At 40.7% G+C, this 22902-nt stretch overlaps 2 protein-coding genes across 4 annotated transcripts in view; one reads left to right on the forward strand and one right to left on the reverse strand.

Moving 5' to 3' along the window:
- Positions 1-661: 661 nt before the first annotated feature.
- socs3b (suppressor of cytokine signaling 3b) lies at positions 662-5955 on the reverse strand. 3 transcript variants are annotated; one of them, XM_085285031.1, is made up of 3 exons: positions 5830-5955; positions 3341-3692; positions 662-3226 (listed from the first exon to the last, which is right to left on the reverse strand). In XM_085285031.1, the coding sequence occupies exons 2-3, from the start codon at positions 3473-3475 to the stop codon at positions 2669-2671; spliced, it is 693 nt and encodes a 230-aa protein (XP_085141157.1). In that variant the 5' UTR covers positions 3476-3692; positions 5830-5955; the 3' UTR covers positions 662-2668. The 3 variants fall into 3 exon arrangements, with proteins under 3 accessions (XP_085141157.1, XP_085141155.1, XP_085141156.1); XM_085285029.1 differs by lacking the exon at positions 5830-5955 and adding an exon at positions 4483-4744; XM_085285030.1 differs by lacking the exon at positions 5830-5955 and adding an exon at positions 4631-4726.
- A 1005-nt stretch (positions 5956-6960) lies between these two features.
- Positions 6961-22902, forward strand: part of pgs1 (phosphatidylglycerophosphate synthase 1) — a 45449-nt gene continuing 29507 nt past the window's right edge. Inside the window, exons 1-2 of the mRNA XM_085285032.1 lie at positions 6961-7085; positions 17442-17652. Coding sequence (XP_085141158.1) covers positions 6970-7085; positions 17442-17652 — 327 coding nt within the window. The 5' untranslated portion in view covers positions 6961-6969. The remainder of the gene's footprint in view (positions 7086-17441; positions 17653-22902) is intronic.

Genomic DNA, 22902 nt, shown 5'->3' on the forward strand with positions numbered 1-22902 from the left:
TAAAACCACAGACGATCATAAATCTCCTCCACGTGGACCCTTTCACCTATTTGACCTCAAACACACACACATATCCATACACACTCCCTGGAGGACACCATCCTCTTTCAGCCCCTCAGGCAGGATGTATAAAACCCCACTGCATTCCTTTCCAGTTAGGTCCAGCCCAAAGTGAGCTCTCCACACAGTGACTGCTGTGTCAAAGTGTGCATGCATGACGTTGACCTAAACCCTCTCCTTCTGGGAAACCCTTTGTTACTGTGCCATGTGCACATCAGCTGTGCCCTCCCTCCATCCTTTCCTTCCATCCTTCCCTATACGTTCTCCAATCCCTGTGGAATTTATCCACAATCCTCTGGCAAAGAAACGGAGAAGCGTGGATCGGAGCAACTTTAACCCGGTGATGAATGTGCGTCCTCCTCGTGTGCTGCTGCTCACTCTTTTTCAAAGTGTGCCGACTGAATAAACACTGCTTTGTTTAACTAGGAAATCCCAATTGTAAGTAAATAGTCTTGCTGTGAGGCCAGGAATTGCTGGAATAAAAACCAATTTACAATTTATTAGAGTAAATTAAAAGTGTGTGCAGTCAATATTGAATTGGTGGAAGTTCAAAAGAAGAAAAACAAAACAAAACAGTAAATTAAGACACAAGGCAAATGCATTGACTTTTGTAAAAATAGTGCTTTTTAATATAAATTATTGAAATATTTTAGAAATATAAATATGTGCAACGTTCCTTTTCATTTATTTCTGTAATGCTTTGTCATTTCAGGTATTACAGCTTGTATTGCCAGACTAGTGGCCAGCCTGTTGCGAGAGAGTCTTTATAAAAGACAATATGATTCACATACACGTGGTCCACCGGTGCAACACATGTTTTAAAAAAAAAAAAAAAGAAGAAGAAAGAGTTGGTGTTGATGTGACCCAGATTTGACCAAAAAAAAAAAGTGTGCCGCCCTCACCTCGAGTGGCCATGTGAGCTCAAACAGACAAAAACATAAAAGGCTGCCACTCCAATATGGATCACAGGTACGGGTCAAACAGCAAAAGCACTTCCTTTTTTTGATCAAATCTAAGTTTTGAATTCTGGTTTACAAAAGGCTGTTTTCTTTTCTTTTTTAAGAATCACTTGAGGGAAAAGTGTAGTGTATCCTTAACATTCAGACAAGTCCAACTGTTCACTTCTCCTCCTCCAGAGGTTATGATGGAAAAGTAGACAAAAAAGTAAAAAATACAAATCCTTTCTGAAGTTACAGGAGAAGGCAGACAGATATTCAAACACACTGGGGCATTTTAACAAATAGAAATGAGCCGGAGATGATAATCCAAGACAGAAATAAGACTCAGCTAAAATCTTTTTCCCCCTCACACAGGGCAGTTATATTTACAGGAGCGGCGTCCTGTTGTGCTCTATCATTTCCTCTTATCGGAGTTTTTGTTTAGCTGTATACCAGTATGTCTCCTCCCACCTTTCTCCCCCAAGTCTACCCCTCCTTTTCAGTTTCCTTCTCCCAATCCCACTCCTCCCTCTGCTTTAAAATCCTCACCCTCTCCGCATCTTTGGGATCATCACCATTATCATCATTCCCCCAAGGAGCTTTACAGTGTCGCTGACATTTTTCCAGCCAGTCGGGATAAAAATAAGGTCTGCTGTTTTGTTTGGTCCCATGCCAGGGCTTTTGTCCCGGTAAAAAAGCTTTTGTCTCGGCAAGAGCGGCCTGTTTTCTGTCACTGTCAAAGCATACATGCATCTCTGAAACAAAAAGGCAGGGGGAGGGGGGGCTGGGCAGTCAAATGGTTATGGATCAGGAACAAGGAACACATAGGAGAAGAAAATGCTTAGTAATTATTTTTTTAACCTCCCCCCATCCCCCCAAAACTCCCATGCTAACAAAACCTTCATGTGGTCTATACCTGTGCGTGTGTTTGAGGGTGTGGGTGTGTGTTTGCATATGTGGAGCTAGAGTGCATGACCGTCCCACTCCCCCTCTATGAGGCAACACTTGCGGGAAGCAGCAATGGAAATGTGTGCACCACCACAACGCAAACACACTCACACACACACTCACGGTCAGACAAACAAATCCTGTGCGTTCTCTGTACAGGGCCCCCCTCGTTTGGACTTTGCCTTTTCTCTGAAACCCCCCACCCCCCACTCTCTCTACCCACTGCCGTTTGTCTGTCCAGTTGTAAATGTCACGCAGACAGCAGCAGCTTTGAAGCACATTAAACCCACCAAAATATCACTGGTGGTGCATTGATCATGCCTTTCGCTGCCATCGTTAATATTGACCAGTCAGGTTAATCTTCTACGAGGCACTGCTCTGCGTCTCAGTCAGTCATAGGAAACGTTGACCTTTGACCTCAGGCTTCATCTGCCACTCACTTGAGTGGTCAGTGTTTTTGTTTTTGTGTGTTTTTGCAAAGCAGGACGGACGAGGTAATCGTCGGTTACCCAAATCACACTCCTCATCCCCAGAAGGTCAGCGGGTGACCCAGAGTAGATCAGTGATCAGCTGATTCTGGAAAACTGACCTCATGTTAGCACTTAAGGCTCAGTCTGGTCAGTTTATGTCCACACAGACAATCTCGCATTCACCGAGAGCTGGTCCGTGCTGTAATCCTGGCACTTGGTCCATGCAGTAGAACCTGTCGCAGTTCCTGTCAGTCATATAGGAGCATCATACTCCTCCAGGTAGTCTCTAAGTGTGTCCGGGAGCTGCTCAGTCCGCTCAGACGCCCCCAAGCCCTGATTGTTCAGCGTCCTCCTGCACATGTGCTGCAGGCTGGAGAGACAAGTCGAGAGGGGTCGACGCAATTCCAGTGGGATTTTCTCCCCACCGGTATGGATCAGATAAACATTGTGTGCCTTTGTTTTTGTCTCTCCTGGATTGTCCCCACTCGCCCGTTCCTTGGTCCCTTCAGTATCTTGCCCCTTCCCCATGTAGTGCGCTACGAGTTTCAGCACACAGTCAAATTGCGGGAGCTCCTGGGTATTTTGGGGGTCTGGCTGTAGGAAGAAGCCTCCTCCCTCACTGTGGATTCGCAGATTCTTGGTTCCCTTAGTTGTCTGGACAGAGAGTGTGAAGAAGTGGTGGTGGTCTGAGGAGTCACGGACCAGGAAAGTGCCAGGGGGTTGAGAGCGTAGCAGGGAGCTGGCTTCCCGGCCTCCGACAGCTCCCCAGTAAAAGCCACTCTGCTGAAGCTTATGCAGTGCACGCATCACCTGAAACGGGTAAAAAAAAAAGAAAAAAAAAAGCCATGTTGAATTTCCAAGAATGCCAAAGAAACCACACACACAAAACATAATAGTTTAGCTAACTCCTCAGATGTGACTGACCTGCTGGTAGTGTTCATGCGAGCTGAAGGGCTTGAAATGATGCGGGGTAAAGTTCGACCCCTGAACCCTGCCCTCTGGAGAGGTGATGCTGCTCATGGCAAGGGGGTTGTGTCCTGCAAAGGTTACCATGGCCATGCCATGGCCCCCTGCCTCTCCCTGCTGATCGAGAGGCAGGGGGCCCAGAAAAGGAGCGCGGGATTGGACAGGTGGAAGAGAGTCGGCAGCAGAGCGAGAGGGGAGACGAGGGGGGGAGCGGGGTGAGGATGGCGGGGTCACACACCGGGTCCAGGGCCCCGGGGAAGAGGAGTCTGATGCATCCAGAGAGGGGCTGGTAGAGAGCACCTATACACAGCTGGAGGGAGACAGTGAGCAAAGATTAAGCACTTCCAGCTATATATAACCTCATCTTGGCTTGCAAATATAGAGCCATAGAGCCTCATTTGAATTTCACTCCTGCATAGGCAGTGAGAAATAAATGGCCACTGTGCCACACTGAAGCTCTCAGTTTACCCCCATAAAAATGCAGTTATGGCGACTGTAACAAATGCATATGGCATGAGCGGGCAGCGAGCAGGCAGGTTATATTTAGTTTAAATGAATGCACTGCTTACTCGTGCTGCTGCACCGTGCAGCCAGACAGCAACTGGATCCTGATTGCTTTCAATTGTCTTCGATCGGGCGCACCGCAACAAGGGATTTCTGAATCGGGGTCACTGTGAAAGAGTCCAGCCAGCGCAATTTTTTTCTTCTATTAACCCCCTCCATTTCTCTTTGCTAAATAGCTGTATTCCTGCTCGGAAGCCCCGTTCTCCGGTTTCACGATGACTGAAAAGGTGTCCCGTCTGGTTCTGGTTTCCCAAGATACCCTGCAGGCTCTACGGGAATTGGAAGTCGGCTTCACCGGACAGTGCAGGCGCCATAGCGACTCAGAACTGCTATGGAGCCACTGGCGTTAAACTCGGTCCACTACTGATGATACTGCGAACCCCCCGAGCATTAACACTTTTAGGACCGTCTTCAGCGAGAGCCCGAGCTGCTAAATAAAACCACAGCGCTTTAAAGTGCCCCATACCCCAGTTTTCTGTCATTTTGCCTACTTTAAGACGATGACCGGCGAACCGCTTTTAAATGTTTTAACTTACCTTGTGGATACACTCAGCCCAGCGCCGCAGCCGCTCGTCGCCAAAAGAAAAGATACGCAAACTACCCGAAAGTAGTGCTTGAAAAAATATTAACTCAGGCATTAAAATCCATAAAAAAGTATCCAAAAGAGCGTGTGGGTTTCCTTACCGAGCAGAGGAATGTGTCGGCAGCGGTATCTGCCGGAGAACTCCCCGTGTGTGTGTGTTGGGGGAGGAGGGGAGGGGAGGAGGTTTACTGGAGGTTGTTTCCAGTGAGTAAAGCCGATGTTCGTAAAGCTCCGCCCCCCTCCGTTCAGAGGTTCTTCCAGTAAACACACGAACGCACGCTCACGCACGCAAAAGAACACACGCGCGGGCTCGCGCCCGCTCTTGGCGGATCGCCAATAAATAATCAGCGTGACCTTTACCGGGCTGTTTCCTGGTACTGCTGCTGGATTCCCTTCTCGACAAGGTGAAAAAGTTAAAAGCTCCACATATGGCACAATATAAAACCGCAGCTATGGCTCATGTTTTAGAGACATACTCCACATATTCTCGCTATAATAACTAACCATAATATGCTTGTACATGCACTGCAGGACCCTTCTTTTTTTCTGCATTCATCTAACACTCAGATCTGCCGTTAAAGCATTAAAAATCCTCAGTTCCATATAAAATAATGCATCCAAGTGTTGATATCTATGTAGAAATCAGCATTTCCCCCGAAAATATGGGTTATATAAACATATTCACACCCGTAGAAGACATTTTGTTCTTTCTCCCTAAAGGAAAATCAGCAGGATTGTAATAAAAATCTTATTTACTTTTTTTTTGTTTTTAGCAGGGTTACTTTTACTGATGCAGAAGATTGCCAGGATTACCAGGAAAATGCACAGACTTCTGTTAAAGACTTAAACAAAAAATATCTTAATGTATGAAAATATTATTCTTAGTTTTAATACATATCAGGTCTCAGTAATCCCAGATAGGTAGGAGAAGTATTATTATTTTTTTATTTTTAAAAAAGCACCCCTAAATTTGTATCTAGGTGAAAAGTTGTCATAATGCTGCGAATTAAAGTACTCGTATCTATTCAATATTTAATCTGCTGAGGTTGAGTAAAGACTCAAGTATTTTAAAACTGTACCGCAGTGAATGTTACTCTACTATTTATTAAATTTGCTGTAGTTTGTTTGGACAAACACAGAATACAAAAGCACATGTGCACAAATTAAGAAAAAAAGCACAGGTAGAATTTTTTTTTAGGTGTTTCACTGAAATAATCAAGTAACCTACTTTCAAGGTTTATGTCTATTTCCTTGTGCTGTTACAAATCTCTCTGCTGAGTTTCCATAAACAAAGCCTTACCTTAAGGTCAGATATTTTCAAGCTATTCAGCATCAACATGGGCTGTCATTGCATTCTCCCTTCTCTTTCTTAACAGCATGAAGGATAAATAGCATCTGACCTACAACAAACTGGCTTATGTTTAAAGATAGGGGTCCCTCAGTCCGCTGTGTCGTGTCCGTGTCAGGAAACATCTGACTTACTGCAAATGCTCTTGAGCAACAGCCTACAGTGTTGCTTGAGCATGCAAATGCCCTATATGTAATGAAAGGTTGAAAGAGTGACTCGTTTTAAATTAAGAGCCAAATCTGTAACTTTAGAGGAGAAAAAGGTTTAAATTTACTCTGAAAAATAGTGAGAATCAATTACAAATGCTATGATTACTGGTCTTTCTTTCTAATATGTTCATTAACAATCCAAGAACAAACATAGGCTGTAAGGCCATAAAAGATATCAACTCATATTTAAAGTGTTTTGAAATCAATAAAGCAGTAAAGTTAGATAGTAGTCCTGATTGTTCTCCATATCATTCTACTGAAACGTACTGCTGCGAGTATTGTTGTTATAAGACAGCAGTAATGAAGATTCTCACGTGCTATGAGCCTTCCAAATATAAACACATACACACACATTTATCAGTCGGCTGAAACAATGCACGTCATGCATTGCATGACTGAAAATCTTCAAGGCACACCTTTAACAGGTAACTGAACAGGAAGATGTGTTACCAAAAATATATCTTTAAGCTTTTCTGTGGTCACATATGTCTTTTTTAAAGAGTGCCTTGGTGGTTAATTTAAAAATGGAGCATAAATAATTTGCAGGTCATTAAAAGACACTTAAAATCACCCCCAAAATCACAGAAAAACAGATCCCAAACCAGCGATATTTAATTTATTTAATTAAAAGAAAAGCACCTTACCTATTACAGTAGGGTCTTATTATTGTAAGGTCTTTACCTTTCAGTTTAAAGCGCCTTCAGGCAAATGTTGTTGTGCTTTGAAGCAATACAAATACAACTGAATTGAACTGAATTGAAGTTGCTTGGCACGGTTTGAGCTGTCACTACAATCTTGTGTACTGCACAGTGTAGGAAGCGTCTGTGTATGTGAACTGAGAGGGGTGTCTATAAAGTTTTTTCAAACTCGCAGTGCTGCAGCAATGGCGGCTCCCATGTCCTGGAGGAGGCTGGTGTACTCCGTGTACTCACCGGCCATAGCTGGGGTTTTTACCCGGATATCTGACCGGGTGTTCCGTGCACGGGACCGGCGAGGAGGGTAAGACACACGAGGACAAAAGTGCGCTTTTTCTGCCGCTGTAGTGTTACTTCTCTTAGCGCCTTTCTCACCTCTAGCTTGCCTTGCTAGTGTAGCTCTTGCTAATGCACCCATCATCGGACACGAATATTTTGACCCTCTGTTTTCACGAAGTCTTAAAATCCTTTATACGTGAACATGTCTGGCCACCAACCCCGACTTATTTCGCGTGAAAATAACACGTTTACAGCAAATGATAACCATAGTTAGAGTCACATTTAGCGCATCAATATCCAGTAATGAACTTCACGAGACTCAGCAACCATATGGGGAAGTTTTCATAACTGACACGCAGTGCACCATGGGAATGAATAAGAAACCAGCTATGTTTTATTTGTTTTTTTATTTTGGAAATAGCAGTTGAACTTATGATGTAATAATGATAGTCTTTCGGCCTTAGGGGTTGCCACAGCGGATCATTTCCCTTCATCTCACCCTATCTTTAGCATCGACCTCCAGCCCAGCTTTGTCTCCCTGTCTTCACACTGCTCAATCCGAGCTGTCTGTCGGATATACTAATTTCTAATCTTGTCCATCATGGTCAGTGCCAGCTCGGCGTCTTGTCTTCATCTTTTTTTTGGGTCAGTGCCACAGTCTTCAAACCACACATCACAGCAGGTCTCACTACCACCTTCTAATCCTTCCCTTTCACTCTTACTGCTATCCTCCTCAAAAATCACCCCAGGCAATCGTCTCCACCTGCTGCACCTGTCTCATGCACTGACTGTTGCTTTGGATGGTTGACCAACTCATCCACCTTTACCACCTCTACTCCTTGCATCTTCACCTTTCCATCTGTCTCCAACTCTCGAGACACTCTGTCCCCCAGCTGTTCCCTGCTCTCCCTGCATCTCAACATGTTTTGAAGTTCTCCAGAGGCCTGGTAATGAACTCATGTGATACGGGTGTGTTGACCCAGGGTGAGATTTAAAACCTGCAAGGACACCGGCCCTCGTGGACTGGGATTGGGGACCCCAGCTTTAAAGGCTCTGAGCTTTGTGATGAAGTAGAACTAGCTAGTTAGATTTGGGAGTAACAAGACACAGCAAATTATGTCCTCAAAATCCAGTAAGATAAAGTTATCTCGCTTCAGTTATTTTTGCTGTAAAATAAGCTTGTAAAGCATATGAACATTGTCACTAAAACCTGTCATAAATGTTGGCATGAGAGAGTCTGCTATCAGTGTGCGATTGAATGGGGTCTACTTGGTAATTACATGCAATCTGCTTTTGATAATAGAAAAATAAATGGCAGTTGTTTATAAACCTTCAATAATCTGTCAGAAAAACTGCAGTTAGTTACACTGCACCTGTTTGCAGACAGTTGCGTCCGATCGGGCGACCTGTGCAAGTGATCATGAGTGCACAACGTCCTCAAACTCTGGGCAACCATTAGTCACCAAGAGTTGCAATTAGTCTATTGCTGGATAGTTTTTCGGTTCAGTTCATTTAAGTTTCCTTGGCTAACGTTATTGCAGAATGGTTAGCCCTCTAATAAAATAAGTATATCTAGTGTGCCTGTAGTGACACAATATTTCCACACGGAATATTGCAATATTATGTTGTCTTTTTCTTTTTTCTTTTTTGGCACCCACCACTGCTGCTCTTCTCTGTCTTGTTTAGAGCCTCTGTGTTGGGCTTCCAGTTCAGCTTGTTATTGATGTGGAAACCCGGGCGCACAGGTACTCCTCCACCACATCAACAGGATAGACAGGAGTTGTATAGCCGTACTCATCCTTCAGTAGTCTATGTGATTTTATTCACATTCAGAAGCAGATGATTCCTCCCAGAATACTCCACAAAATAATATCCTAGTGTTCTGTGCTCCCACTCTCTCCCATTAGTAATAACATAGTATATTGAGTTTTACTGAAAAGCCTGAGGTGTACAAGGCAATGTGAAAAAGCACAATTCCCTGTGGAGCTCCAGTATGGCACCTCAACAAATCATAAAGTCTCAGATACTGCAGACTGTGTGTCAGGTAGTATGCAATCCATGAGATGGTGGACATGATTACTTACATTTCCTGTAGCTTCTCTCTCAGCCGCAGTGGATGGATCATGTTAAATGGACTTGAGAAATCCGTCTAGATAGTAACGGCTACATGGTTACTATCTAGATCAGAGGTCGGCAACCCACGGCTCACACGCCCTTCTGCGTCACACGCTAGTACAGAGGGTGAAGCACTGTTTTCACCTGTGGTGTTAGGTTAACTAAGACAAGCCTTGGCTGTGCTGTGGTTGTTTTGTAACGTTGCGTGTGACTAATACTAAACTACTACACCTTTCTGACAACCACCTTCACTCCAGTCTTGTTGTGTGACAGCTAGCACACAGCTGCAACTAAACTCAAGCAGCTGTTGGGGTCTATTCAAATCAACACGTGGAGTGACACGCCTGAGTCGTCTTTAGACTTCAGAAAAAAGAGCTTTTCACTTCAGTCATTTTTCACTTGACAGAACAGGAAAAGCTGAGAAATTAAAAACAACTGTATTCCCTGTAGGGGAGGTAAACAGGTTTTAGGGTGTCCCAGCAGTCATTCATGTTGACTTAGTGGCTTATAAATAGTCTTTGAGGGATGGTTTCAAAAGAAGATAAAAAAGAAAATTGTACCATGTGAAGAATTCAGCCTGATTACTTGGCTGTCATCTTCGTGACGTAAGACATTGACTGAAAAAGTTGGGGACATTCTTCTTTCCATCCTGCTATGATGAGCAGCTTGCCTGTGTACAGTTTTTAGAATAAATCTCTGGATCTGCAGGATTCTCATGGGGAAGACGATTGCGTGGCATATTTGTCACTCTTGTGTACATTATACTGTTCGATTAAATGTGTAAGTGCATTTAAACACCAGATCTATAAGTGCACTTATAGATGCTGCTTGCTTGGCATGCTTAAACTCCACAGCTTACAGATACAGGTACCCAGCTAAGTGCTACAGGGCACCTGTCTATCAAAGCCATGCCTTTAACTTTAAGCCTTAAAATGATACAGCTGTACAGTGATATGAAGGAGTAACTACAACCCCCCAAATCATCTTTTGTGCCAGGCTTTAAATTTATTGTTGTGACTGAAGTTAGAAAATTAGAGCAACTTCTCTGCTGGTTTCATTTTTTTTTAACCCTGAAGGTTTACAACTTGGTGTAGACATTCATTACTTTTTTTTTGGTGTGAACTGTAGTTCCTGGGTCGAGTCTGCTTCCCAGAAGGAAATAGTTTGTGGAATTTAAAAACGAACATTCCATAGTATATTGCTTTCATGCTTTCTTGGCAGCAGTTTGGGAATGGCTCTTTTATGAATGCTAGAACTTTGGACTTTGTGCACACATGCTGTAACAAGTCCCTAGTATTATAACCAAAACATAGATGGGCTCATTTTTTATTCTTCTACTGGAGTGGCTTTACTTGATTTACAGTTTAAAAAAATAAAAAAATCTCTATTTATCCTATCTGGGTCTGGGTGCTAAATCTCAGTTTATCCTGTTTAATAAAACGAGCCATTTCAGCACGTATACTTTTAGGGTCAGAGCCTTTCTTCTGATTGGCTGCCCTTCACAAACACAAGGTTTGACAAGAGGGGTGGAGCTCTGTATTCACACAGAGTTGTGTACCTGAGAGATGTTTCTCGCTGTGGTGCAATACAGCGTTAAAAGTAGAAAATAACAAGTGCTTAGGGCATTCTGAAGCCTTCTTGAGACTTTTTCATTCACAGGGATACTCTGACTTCATTATTTGAAACGTTTGGCATGTTCAACATTTTTAGGGATTCTTGAGGACCTACAGGTTATGGTTAAATTTGAATTCTTTTCTTTTTTTTCAGGACTTGTCACTTTTCATAATCACAAGCGTTAAAGCTGGCGATGTGACTGACTTTGACAGGTGTGCCAACAGTGGCAGCTGTCTGCTTGCATCTTTAGTAAGAAGCTTTACCCATGCATCAACTGGACCTCCGCCAAGTTTATGGTGTTGGTGCATTTTGTAAATAAATTTGTGCTTCAGTTTCACTTGGATGTGACGAGGATCTGGCTGTGAAACCGCGTGCTCATTGGCTAAGCATTTATCAAAGCATTTCTCTAATTTTACAAATCTTTGTTAACCACAGCAGCATTTCTTTATCATGTAGAAAAAAAAAGCTGTGCTATTGACATCGCACTTCTTTTTCTTATATCGAATGTGTGTAGTTAAATGTCTTTACACTTACAGAAAGGGGATTTTCACTGGTCCGACCCACTTAAGAAGTGGGCTGTATGTGGCCCATGATGTGAAATGAGTTTGACACCCCTGCTCTAGACCAGGTTTAAGATATGGAGCCCAAAACCCATGAGTGACATCATAGTGGCTATGTCCATCTTATACTGTCAACTGTGGTTGGTCATCCCACCACGTCCCATTTACGCTAAGTTGGATTAGTATCTGTGGCATCAGTGCTCGGAGCTCTTCGTCTTACTCATCTCTTCACCTTTCAGTACGTTTAGTGTTTTGGCTTCTGCAAGTTCTGGATTTACATCTTACGAGGTCTAAAATATAACAAGTAGCATTTCCTGTTTGCTAAATGAATAGGCTGTGGATCAGTTGACAAGAATGAGGATACAAGGACTTTTAAGTCACATGCTTTAAATCAAATCAGATGCGGTGCATACACATGACGAACTGAACAGCTCCTCTGTTCATTGAAGTCAACAGCTAAAGCCTTGCATTGCTAGCATAGCCTCTAATTCTGTTAAATCAAAGGGAGTTAACTCCATCGTTTGTTTGCTTGTTTTAATCAATTTTAAACCATGCTTTTTATTTGTTTTTGTTTCTAATGTCTCTGTAAAGCACTTTGACTCACCTTGTTGTTGAATTGTGCTATACAAATAAACTTGCCTTGCCTATAGTCATCAGATGGCAGATGGTAATTCTTTTATTTAGAAGACATGCGGTGATTATATGCCCCTCCTATGTCTGCCCTTTAAAATAAATCGACTTTGACTTTGTTTTATTTTATTTTTGTAGACTTTTATGTCCCCCTAACATGAGTTGAAAGCTGATATTTTTATATGACGCTGTTGGAACATTAATTGTAAAGTGTGATCTTTATTTCCTCTGTCACACCATTCTGTCTTTTTACAACTTACAGAAAACTGTCAAGGCTTCCTGTCAGCTGAGTCACACAACAGAGCTGAATCACTGAGCTTGATGTGCTCTGTTTGATAACGTTCGTAATTTGCACCGCTGTAAAAGGAGGGAGATAATTTGGAGTAAGATGAGTAGAAATGAGGAAGTTATGTTTCTTGATGTTTTTTATCACTCTTGTGTGTTTATGATTAGACTCTGTGTGACTGTGATGTGACTCTGTAGCTTTTATTGATTATTATTTATTTACATAAAGTCAAATGCCAAAAGCAAGACCGTGTATTTGTATTCTGGTTAATATAAGCTTGTAAACAATGTAAAGGAATGCCAGGACTTCTGACTAGCCGATAAGAGTTGCAAGCATGCCTGAGGTTAACACTCCACCCTGTAATTATTTTAATGTAGTTGCATTGTCAGACTGCATGCTTGTGTGAGAAGCACAAAAGAGCTGCATCTTTGGGATGAATGTAGGATGCAGACAAAAGAAAAAAGCACATGAAGGGTTACATCTTCCCACAGATCCGTGCTCCTGAATACAACTCTTATTTGAGCAGCCATGAATTATTTTCCGTCATACTCAATATTTTCATCAGATAAGCATCTGACATTTTTCACATGTTTTACGGGTTTTCTCAGATTTTTATCAACAGTCAGTGATTCATTAGGGAAAAAAACAATCTTGTTTTTCATTTACAAAAAATCAGACTACTAAGGGTTGTAAAGGGCTTTACAGTCAATCCTGAAATTTAGCTTTGATTAGTCATGTTTGACTGATTTGTTCCTAAATTGAGCTATTCTTAGACACAGTCGTTCACAGAGTGGCCTTTGAGTACCTCTCAAAGACTCTGCCTCCTTTAAAAAAAATTTTTTTTATACACAGTCGTGTTACTAATTTACCAGATTAGATGGTTGATATTGCATGTACTTTCAGCTATGCCAAACATCATAACAATAACATTTTTTAACTTACTTTTATTCATCCATAAAATATATTACCAAATGTAAATAAGTGCAAAGTGTACAGTCAGAAAACTTATTTGAACCCCTGCTGATTTTGTAAGTTTGCCCACTAACAAAAGAAAGTTCAGTCTATAATTTCAATGGTAGGTTTATTGAACAGTGAGACAAAGAACAAAAACCAAAAAATCCATAAAGATGCATTTCAAAAAAGTTATAAATGAATTTTTTATTTCCATGAAGGAAATAAGCATTTGCTCCCCTATCAATGAGGAAGATTTCTGGCTCCCAGGTGTATTTTATACAGGTAACGAGCTGGCAGCCTTCTTAACTTGTTACCTGTGTAAAAGACAACGGTGCGTAGAAGAAACAAATTTCTCCAGATTTAAAACTGTACCATGGCCAAGACCAAAGAGCTTTCCAAGGATGTCCGGGACAAGATTGTGCACAAGGCTGGAATGGGCTAGAAGACCATCGCCAAGCAGCTGGGTGAGATAGTGACAATAGTTGGTGTGATTAATGGCAAATGGAAGAACCATAGAATAACTGCCAAGCTTCCTAGGTCTGGAGCTCCACGCAAAATCTCACCTCATGGAGTTTCAATGATAATGAGAACAGTGTGAAACCAGAAGGAGAACAACTCTGGAGGAACTTGTGAGTGATCTAAAGGCAGCTGAGACTGTAGTCACCTAGAAAAGAGTTGGTAAAGCAGTTGGTAACTGCAGTGCCTGCAAGGTCCCTCTGCTCAACAACTGCTTTTTTTTTTTTTTTTTTTTTTTTTTGACCCTATGCGACCTATATCCGATCATGGTATGACAGTGTGAACGGCACAAATCCAATATTTTCAAGTCCGAAGTCTTTATATTAAGGGCCATCAGTCAAACAATGTTGTGTGTTCTGGGTCTAAACAGAGCGCGTTGTGTGTGACGTCTTCTTTTGTGCATGCGGGCCGCTTTGAGCGTTCACAATAGAGCGCGTTTGCTGTCGCATTTTATTTGTAGTGTGAACAAGCAGACAAAAAAATCGGATTTGATCAAAAAATCTGAATTGAGCATTAAGACCTGCAGTGTGAACGTAGCCTAAGACTTCAGAGGGTGAAGCAGATTTCCTTGAACTGGAATTTGCACTCAGCTGATTAAATGGAATAAACAAATGTGAAATGAACTCGTCATTCCCCAGCCTGGCTGGAAGCAAATCTGGACTCTAATGAAGTAGCAAAAGTATAGAAAAGGGATTTTGCTGAGATGAAATGCAAACCAGTATGTATGGCACAATCGTTGTAAGTCCTGGATCCACCAGGTGTGTTTTGACATTACACAAATTTTCCTGTGTGTTGTTCCAACCTTCTTGAAACAAGCTGCTGGCTTCAACTTCAAAATGAGCTCTAGTTTCCAAAAAACACCGACACTGATACGTTTCCTTTTGTGCCGGTTTCAAATGATTCTGGAACTGAAGTGAATTTGAGCCAAAACGTTTATTTTGGCAAGCTGCAAGTTATACTTAAGTATATTCTCTGTTCATATATTCCACATTTTGATGCCATCACTACAAAAAAAATATTTTCTTGGCCCTGAGAATGTTTTAAAAACATTAAATTGTTTAAAAAAAAAAAAAATTTTGGCCTTAGAATTGTGGGAGGTGTCCACTGGAAAATAAAATGCTGATTGGTGACCCAGTTTAAATAATAAAGTAGCAGTCCTTCTTACTGACAGGTGTTTCTATGATCTCCTCTCCATATTTTATGGCCGTGAAAAAGGCTAACAGAAATAACTGTCTGTATAATGTGACAGAACCCAAAGACCCTTTCACAAAAGTGATGAAATCAGTGAAAAGTGATTTCAGCACTTCTCTGAAACGGATTAAAAATGTAACTTCTTGTGCTCTTTAATTAGACTTGACCTGGTGTACCTAATAAATGGGGACTTGGGCGTGCTCTGAGTACTTGTAGAAGTGAGTCTTACTACTCAGCAGCCACCTTCATAACAACTTTATGCACTTAATGAGCAATTATTTTGAAGCATTATGTAAATTATCTTTATTTCAAAGGCCACTGGGACATAATAACTCCATGTATAATATCATGAGTTAAACCTGATTTAAAAAAAAAAAGAAGAAGAAATTTGCTGATTTTGGCTTAAAATAAGATTCTTTGTTAAACTTTTGCTCCCCTGGATCTTATACTTGTACCGCCATCTGTGCTGCTGCAGAATTCTCTGCTAGATTTCAATTAATCATTTATCGAGTGCCATGTCCTCTCTTGTCTCTGGTGTAACATCCTGGTTATTCCTAATTTATAGGAAGTTTTACTGTAGTGTGTTTGTGTGCTTGTAAAAAGCTCTGACGTCATTGACACTTGAGATGCTGAAAGACGGCACAAAAAGACAATACCTCCAAAATGATTCTCTTCCTGTGATCGTCTCCACAAGTAATCTGGGCCACAACAAGTAGATTTTCCTTGAAATCCACATGTAAAGCTCGATTTTCTTACACACTTTTAAAGGGAAGAATGCAAATGGATTGACAAAACTTTTCTAGTGTTGCTGACTAGTCACTTGCTTTAGACTACAAAACATTACACTGAGATTAGCAATTTTAAAGCTTTTAATACAGATTGGGTTAAATAATTTTATAACCTCGATGTTGACACCGTTCTGTAGCTTGATGGAAAATACATGCTGTGTAACTTTCATGATGATTTCAAAGTTCACCGTCATTCCTGGAAGCAGCAGCTTGCATAACAAAGTCACCATAAGGTCCACCTTCAGAGGAAGAGTTTGATAAATGATTGAACGTTTCAGCTGCTGGATGAGATTGTTGCGTCAGCCACTTAACAGAAGAACAATTCATCTTTAACTCATTTTGAAATATAACTTCCTCTGTAATTTTGGCAAGCAGAATTTATATTCACAGTGGTGTTTCTAAAATTTTGTACAACCCAAGTGAATAGTATTCAATTTAAGTACTTATTAAAACACAGATATATTAAGAGTAAATTAATTAATTTCGCTTTACTGGTTGATCCTTTCCCAACCTCAGTTAAGGTCACAAGCTCTGGGTAGTGAACTTAAGAGGTGAGGAGCTCACCTACTCCATCTCCAAGCATGAGCAGCTGATTAGCCTCAGCATCTGACTAGGATGCCTAGGTGTCTCTCACCCCACCTGATGGCCCCCGCGGAGGTTTCTTCCTGTTAAAAGGGATTTTTTTCCTTCTCTCTGTCACCAAAGTGCTTGGTCATAGGGGGTCATGTGATTGTTGGGTTTTTCCTCTGTATGTATTATTGTAGGGTCTACCTTACAATATAAAGCCCCTTGAGGCGACTGTTGTGATTTGGTGCTGTACAAATAAAATTGAATTGAATTGAACTAGGTGGTGAGCTGTTTCAGTTATGTCCTACCAGGAGGAGGCCTTGGAGCAGACATGTTGAGGGATTACATCTCTTGGCTGGTTCGGGAACTTTGGTGTCCCTGCCCAAGAGCTGGAGAGGAAAGACTTGGCGTCTCTTCTTGGATGGATTATATTAATTATAAATCTGTATGTTATTTAATAATCAAATAATTGCTGTCTATCTGTAAAATGGCCGTCAGGTCATTAACATAATCCTTTGAAAGCGATGGGAAATTGTGCAGATTTAATGTTATGTTTAATATACTTTTATGGAAAACAAAATGGTGTCATGAGTTGCCAGCCAAATAATATTCAGTAGGTTTGTTACAGGTTATCATCAAAAGGAAATGATAAATCCTTGGATGTGGGAAACTGTTCTTTTTAAAACTTCTTTACAAACTTTGTGTGTGATTTAGGTTCCCTACGTCACTACAGCTCTCATTATGACGTCATCTATTTAGTTATGGTAAAAACATTACTGCAAATGCAGCCGCCTAATTACAAATCTTTGCTCGAGGGATTCTGCTATTGATGATCACCTGTAATACATAAATGTAATGGAATGTGGTGGAGTGTAAATGGGAGCTGAGTTATTAATTATTGATAAGTTATTATTCGAGTCATATGGATTGCCTTGAACTGCCAGCTGATCGAGGCACCAATTGAAATCATACAAGAGCTCTAAGCTGTTATGGAGCGTCTGTTCTTTAATAACTTGATTTTTATGCCTTTTTTATTTTTCAGTTTTAACCCGCCCCTGTAGGGTTGAAAGAAAATTGATCAGACTATTTTCTAGTTGCTTTGATTAGATCATTATCAACATGAAATGAGTTTCCTGCTCTACTTTCCGTGTTTCCTGCAGGTCCTCCGTGCTCCTTCTTGCCCCTCTTCTGGCTGAAACCGACCCAGCCCCTCATCGCGTCTCCAGGCCCACCAGCTCAGCCGGAGCCCAGCAAACAGAAGGTCTTTGCAGCCACTTCCGATGGATGGCAGAGCATGTACCAGCCTTCCGGGTGCCAGGTTCCCACATCCACATTCTGACGTCACCTGACCAATTCTACCAGGCAATGAAGGTCTGTCTCAGAGCATGTTAGCTGGTTTGACTACACAGGATTTATTTTAAAAATGAGAACAAAGCTCTAGTCTGTTCAATATGAAACTTGATAGATGTGTGTTGACTTTTAATACACGTATCACTATGAAATTCCACAAGGTAACCAAGGAAGCGTTATTATCACAGTAGACTCTTCTCTGTGTACTCTGCTGCAGTGTCCACATTGCAGGTGACAATGATTAATTGTTCAAACATGTTTTAGTTGATGCTGACGAGAACTTGAGGAGGAAACTGGCATCCAGACATAATTTTTCTGGTATAAACAATCTGGAAAAACAAGGTACTTTTTAAACACTAAAATAAAAACTTGAGGTCACATGTTAATTCCCGTCTTAAGAAGATGATATCAGATTCACGTGTTCCCATAATGTGGTTTAAGTTTCAGTTCTAAATACCTCACATTCAATGTTCCCTCTAATATTTCACGTGTCTGAGCAAACACACAAACTCCCTGAGCGGTCCCTTGGACCACTGTGAGCAACAGCAGACGTGTACACTGTGGTCACGCCAGCATCAAATCCATCCAAGTTACATGGTTTATTAAAATAATCAAATTACAGCATTTATGTTAGACTACTTTTAAGTGCTTTAGCCCACTTACAATGAAAATTTAAAAAAAATCTTGTTCATGACCTGTGTAGTATGTTAACACTATTGGAAGTAAAAATAACTCCAATTTTGAAAACAAAACTTTTTTAAATTAATTAATTAATTTTTTTTTATAAAGCGTCTGTAGTCTGGGAGAGAGTCCTGTAACTCTGTCTGCAAAATACAGTAAATAATGACCAATGTTGGGCAATTAATTATATAGTTACTTCTTCAAAAAAAGTAACTGAGTTATGCAAACAACAAAGTTTTTTGCAGCTGTTTACCTAAATATTCAGCCAAAGCATTTTCTAAATAAACATTTCAAACTATTTACAGAACAATCAGAATCAGAATCAGAAAGGGTTTTATTGCCAAATGTTGAGCAGGTTTACAACATTAGGAAATTGCTGCGGTGCTTCAGTGCAAACATACTGTCATAAATTGCGCTTAAATAGACATGAAAAAATAAAAGTAAGAATAAGAATTAAAAGTGCTACGTAGAAAGATATATGCATGAGATATACATGAGATATATACATGAGAATAAGAATTAAAAGTGCTACGTAGAAAGATATATGCATGAGATATATATGAGATATATACATGAGAATAAGAATTAAAAGTGCTACGTAGAAAGATATATACATGAGTGCAGGTGGTGATCAGTGCCAAAACATGGAATGATGCAGTGAACACAGCGTAGGGTCATGTGTTAGTGGTGGGAACAGTCGTACGTTTATTGTTCATGTGTCCAACAGCAGAGGGGAAGAAACTGTTCTTATGGCGAGAGGTTCTGGTGCGAATGGACCGGAGCCTCCTGCCTGAGGGGAGCAGGTCAGCTGTTCTGCATCAAATTTGATGCCACACAAATTATTTGTGCCACTCCAAAAAATTATTTCTGTCCACTATGAGATAAAGGAGAACAACAGCCTGATACCTGCAGGCCTGACAACAGGAGATATATCACTCCTGTAACACCTGTAACATTCAGCAGTCGCCTCATTGTTCTGACACACACAACAAAACTATTGACTACACTACACACTAACTACACAAGATTTGCGCTAAACATCGCAAATCTCTCACATCTCAAAACACCGCCGTCACTCCTAAAACTTCCCTCCTTCCTAAACAACTGGTCATGGCCATATTGTCATATCATTTTTTTGATTGGTCGACATGGTACATTTTTCCACCAATAGGAAAGGCTGCGGAGTTTTTTTTTGGTTTTGTTTTTGCTCACAGGTGGAGAGTGCTTTCCAGCGTTTTCCTTATGAAACGCCATTTTTACCGTTTCTTCCCGCAGTAAATATAAACAACGATAGTATTCAGGAAGAAAACCAAGCATTTCATATATTTTTATCATAACTCTGATTTTACGTGGCCTATCAACACAATTTAAAAACTGGTATAAAGCAGAGGCGGAGCCAGACATTTGAAACACCCGGGGCTTAGCCCAAAGAGTAGTATGCATGTGGGATTTTTTTTTTTTTGGGGGGGGGGGGGTAGAAATGACTAAAAGATTAATAGGCTCTGTTCAAAAAAGAATGACTTCATATAGGGAAAAATATATATCACATGTGCAGGACACCTTAAACTAGTTTTTTAATTAAGCAGCAAGGCAGAACAAGGTCAGGGCTGTATCAAGACACGAGGACTAAACCCCAATTCAACCAGACCCAGAACTGATCCAGAATTAAAACAGAACTACAACAGTTCAAAATCAGGACTACTGAGGACTTAACCAAGACAGAACCAGAATCAGAACTAGATGATAGCACTAAAAATCATCATAGACCTGCACTACACTTATTTTTTTAATTCTACCAAAGTCCACTATTTAGATTGAGAAAAGTTTATATAATTATTTAGCCTTGTTGTGCAAACAAGCCTGCAGAACTTAATAAATACAGAATTTGAAAAATAACAAACCTAAAAAGAAACACTAGGTACGAGATACATGAGGACCTATGATACGGTGATACTTTTGGTAAACAACCATTTGACTAACATGTGTGTCTCACCTGCTCTTGTTCATCTGTTCTGTCCTCGTTCTCCTCTCTCTCCCTCTTTGTGCTGACAATCATCAAATATACAGTTGAAACCAGATATTTACTCTTCAGATAAAAACACTTTTTTAATTGTAACATCAAATCAGACTAAATGTTTATTTTTTTAGATTGATAAATATAAAAACATATTTGTTAACTTTAAGAGTAAAGAGAGAAACTATCTGTATTTCTTAATTGCAAATGGCACCAAATTGTATTCAAACTTGAGCCACATTTATGGAGCTCCACAGTTCTTTTCCTGGTGTTTTGGTTGATATCTCTTGATTTTCCCATGTCAAAGAAACAGGCTCTGTGTTTTGCCTTATATGCATCCACAGCTGTGCCACCAATTTACTCACATGGACTCTACTAACCTATCAGAAGCTTCTTCAGCTCAGAATGGAATCGTCTGGAGTTTTCTTATTAATTAACAATAAATTTAGTGTACATGTACTCCTAAATTTGATGAAAGTGATAAAAATAGCTCTGTCTCTCTTTATTCTGAAATTTAACTAATTCAAAATATATTTCAATATTTATCTAAAACAAAAATTTACTCTAAATTGATGTTGTACAGTAAAAATGTTTTATGTTTTCTCCCTAAAGTGTATGTAAATATCTGGTTACAAATGTGAATATCCTGCTGTGTACTGAAATCCCTCTTGTTTTGCATAGAAATATACTGAACAACATACAAAGCATAATATATAAAATAACATTTACCTGAGTTTTTTCTTTGAAAGAACCCTCGAATGTCCATTCTTATGTTTCAGTACATAACTGAAACCGATTTAGTCGGGGAGGGTAAGAACTGAAAATATGAAATAAACACACGTAAGCTAAGACTCTCTAAAAAAAATAGCATTTGTTCGGCTTTTCATTTTGCCATTTGTTGATTCACTTGAAGAGCAAGTAACGTAATATTGGTCAAGTGATCAGTTTCATATCAATCTTTCGTGATGCACCGTCATATTTACATTATTTGTACGGTACGAATGATTTGCTTTGGTACCTGGTCAAACTTAAGCTCTCCTTAGTATGGCTGGCTCCGTCTCTCCAACAGCGCACTCACGGGCAGCAGCTGCCCCGCCCCCTCGCTCAGTCGCTTAGTGCCTGAGCTTGGATCATACCAATATCAGGGGGGGATTCACGCACAGTCGTAAATTCCCACAGTGTGCACTATGTGCTTCGAATATTGTGTGTACTTTTTGTTTTATACAGTTGTCAGCCAGGCATCTAACTATGAAAAAATTACACTCCAAAATACCCCGGGCTTCTGACAAAACAACCCGGGCTTAAGCCCCGTAAGCCACCCCCACGCTCCGCCCCTGGTATAAAGTCCACACTTTTCCCGTCAATTGTTCCGTCTGTCCTGCTCACATCTCCAATGGTTGTACACGTTGTCATTAACGTGGCTTCACTCCACATCAGCCACGCCGCTTTGCTAGCCAAAACACCGGTGTCGGCACATAAGGACGCTGTCATAGCCTGTCAACGACGTTGATTAGCTGCGTATATACGAATGTGAATCACATTATTGGCTGGACTATGGGATAAGGTGGCATCGTTCTAATCCCATACGGGAGCAGCCTGTCACTTACTAACACTGCAAAACAGAATTGTTAAAGTATTAATTTTAATTTCAATTCAGGTTGGATTTTTTTTTTTGTGCGCAATGCAGATGTGCCAGCAGTGCGCAATTGCGCATGCGCGCAGATTAGAGGGAACATTGCTCACATTGTTCATTTTTTATTCTGGTTTTAACACTCTACAAATGGGTTCTTTTAGTTTCAGTAGTTTTAAATGTAGATGTTGACATCTTTCCTTCTGCTGCCGTGTGTAACTTTTTAGAAGTAACTATTTATTACACAGCGTGCTGCGGGGAAAAGCCTGTTCTAACGTTTGAGTCTAAGGTTTATTTTTTAGCACCTGGGCCCTATTTCAGGAAGCCGGTTTAGAAAACTCAGAGTGAAAAACGATACTCAGGGTTGAGTAACCCCGAACTGTCCAACTCGGAATATTCGGTTTCAGAAAGGCTGATAACAATTAGTTCAATCAACGCGGAGTTGCTTTAACCCCAAGTTAAACGCGCGCACGAGGATACATAAAGCCCTGATTAGTGGAGCACAGATTAAGCGAGTCACCATGGAGACGGAGGGAAAGAAGGCGCGGTCAATGTATTTTACAGCACTTGAGGCCGAAATTCTGATGGCAGCATATGCCGATAACATGCAAATTTTGCGGAAAAAAAGTAACACAGCCTCAGCTGCAAAAGAAAGGGTGCATGCATGGCAAAACATAGCCGACAGAGTCAATGCGTGAGTGTTAATTTAAACATTGATCTAGGGATTTCCACCCATTTAACACGTTATTTTATTATATTTTATTTTATATTTTATACATTTTATTTTGTGATGTGACGTGAGCGCAGGTGCAACCCAACAGGCCCCAAACGTTCCTGGCAGCAAGTAAAAATGAAATATAAAAATATAGTCCAAACAGGTAAGGTGTAATTGTATCATGGGCCATAGTGCTTGGTCTGTTTGTCCGATGTAAATCAATTGCAGTTA

The sequence above is a fragment of the Mchenga conophoros genome, linkage group LG8 (genome assembly GCF_057382185.1).
Source record: "Mchenga conophoros isolate Kocher_MC1m ecotype Shallow Benthic linkage group LG8, M_conophoros_male_GT1.1, whole genome shotgun sequence".
NCBI classification, from domain to species: domain Eukaryota; kingdom Metazoa; phylum Chordata; class Actinopteri; order Cichliformes; family Cichlidae; genus Mchenga; species Mchenga conophoros.

Excerpts from the sequence above, each read along its gene's own strand:
- socs3b (XM_085285031.1), bottom strand. The coding sequence starts at position 3,475 with ATGGCCATGGTAACCTTTGCAGGACACAACCCCCTTGCCATGAGCAGC. Across the intron at positions 3,227-3,340 it reads CGCATGAACACTACCAGCAG|GTGATGCGTGCACTGCATAA; the intron begins GTCAGTCACATC and ends TACCCGTTTCAG.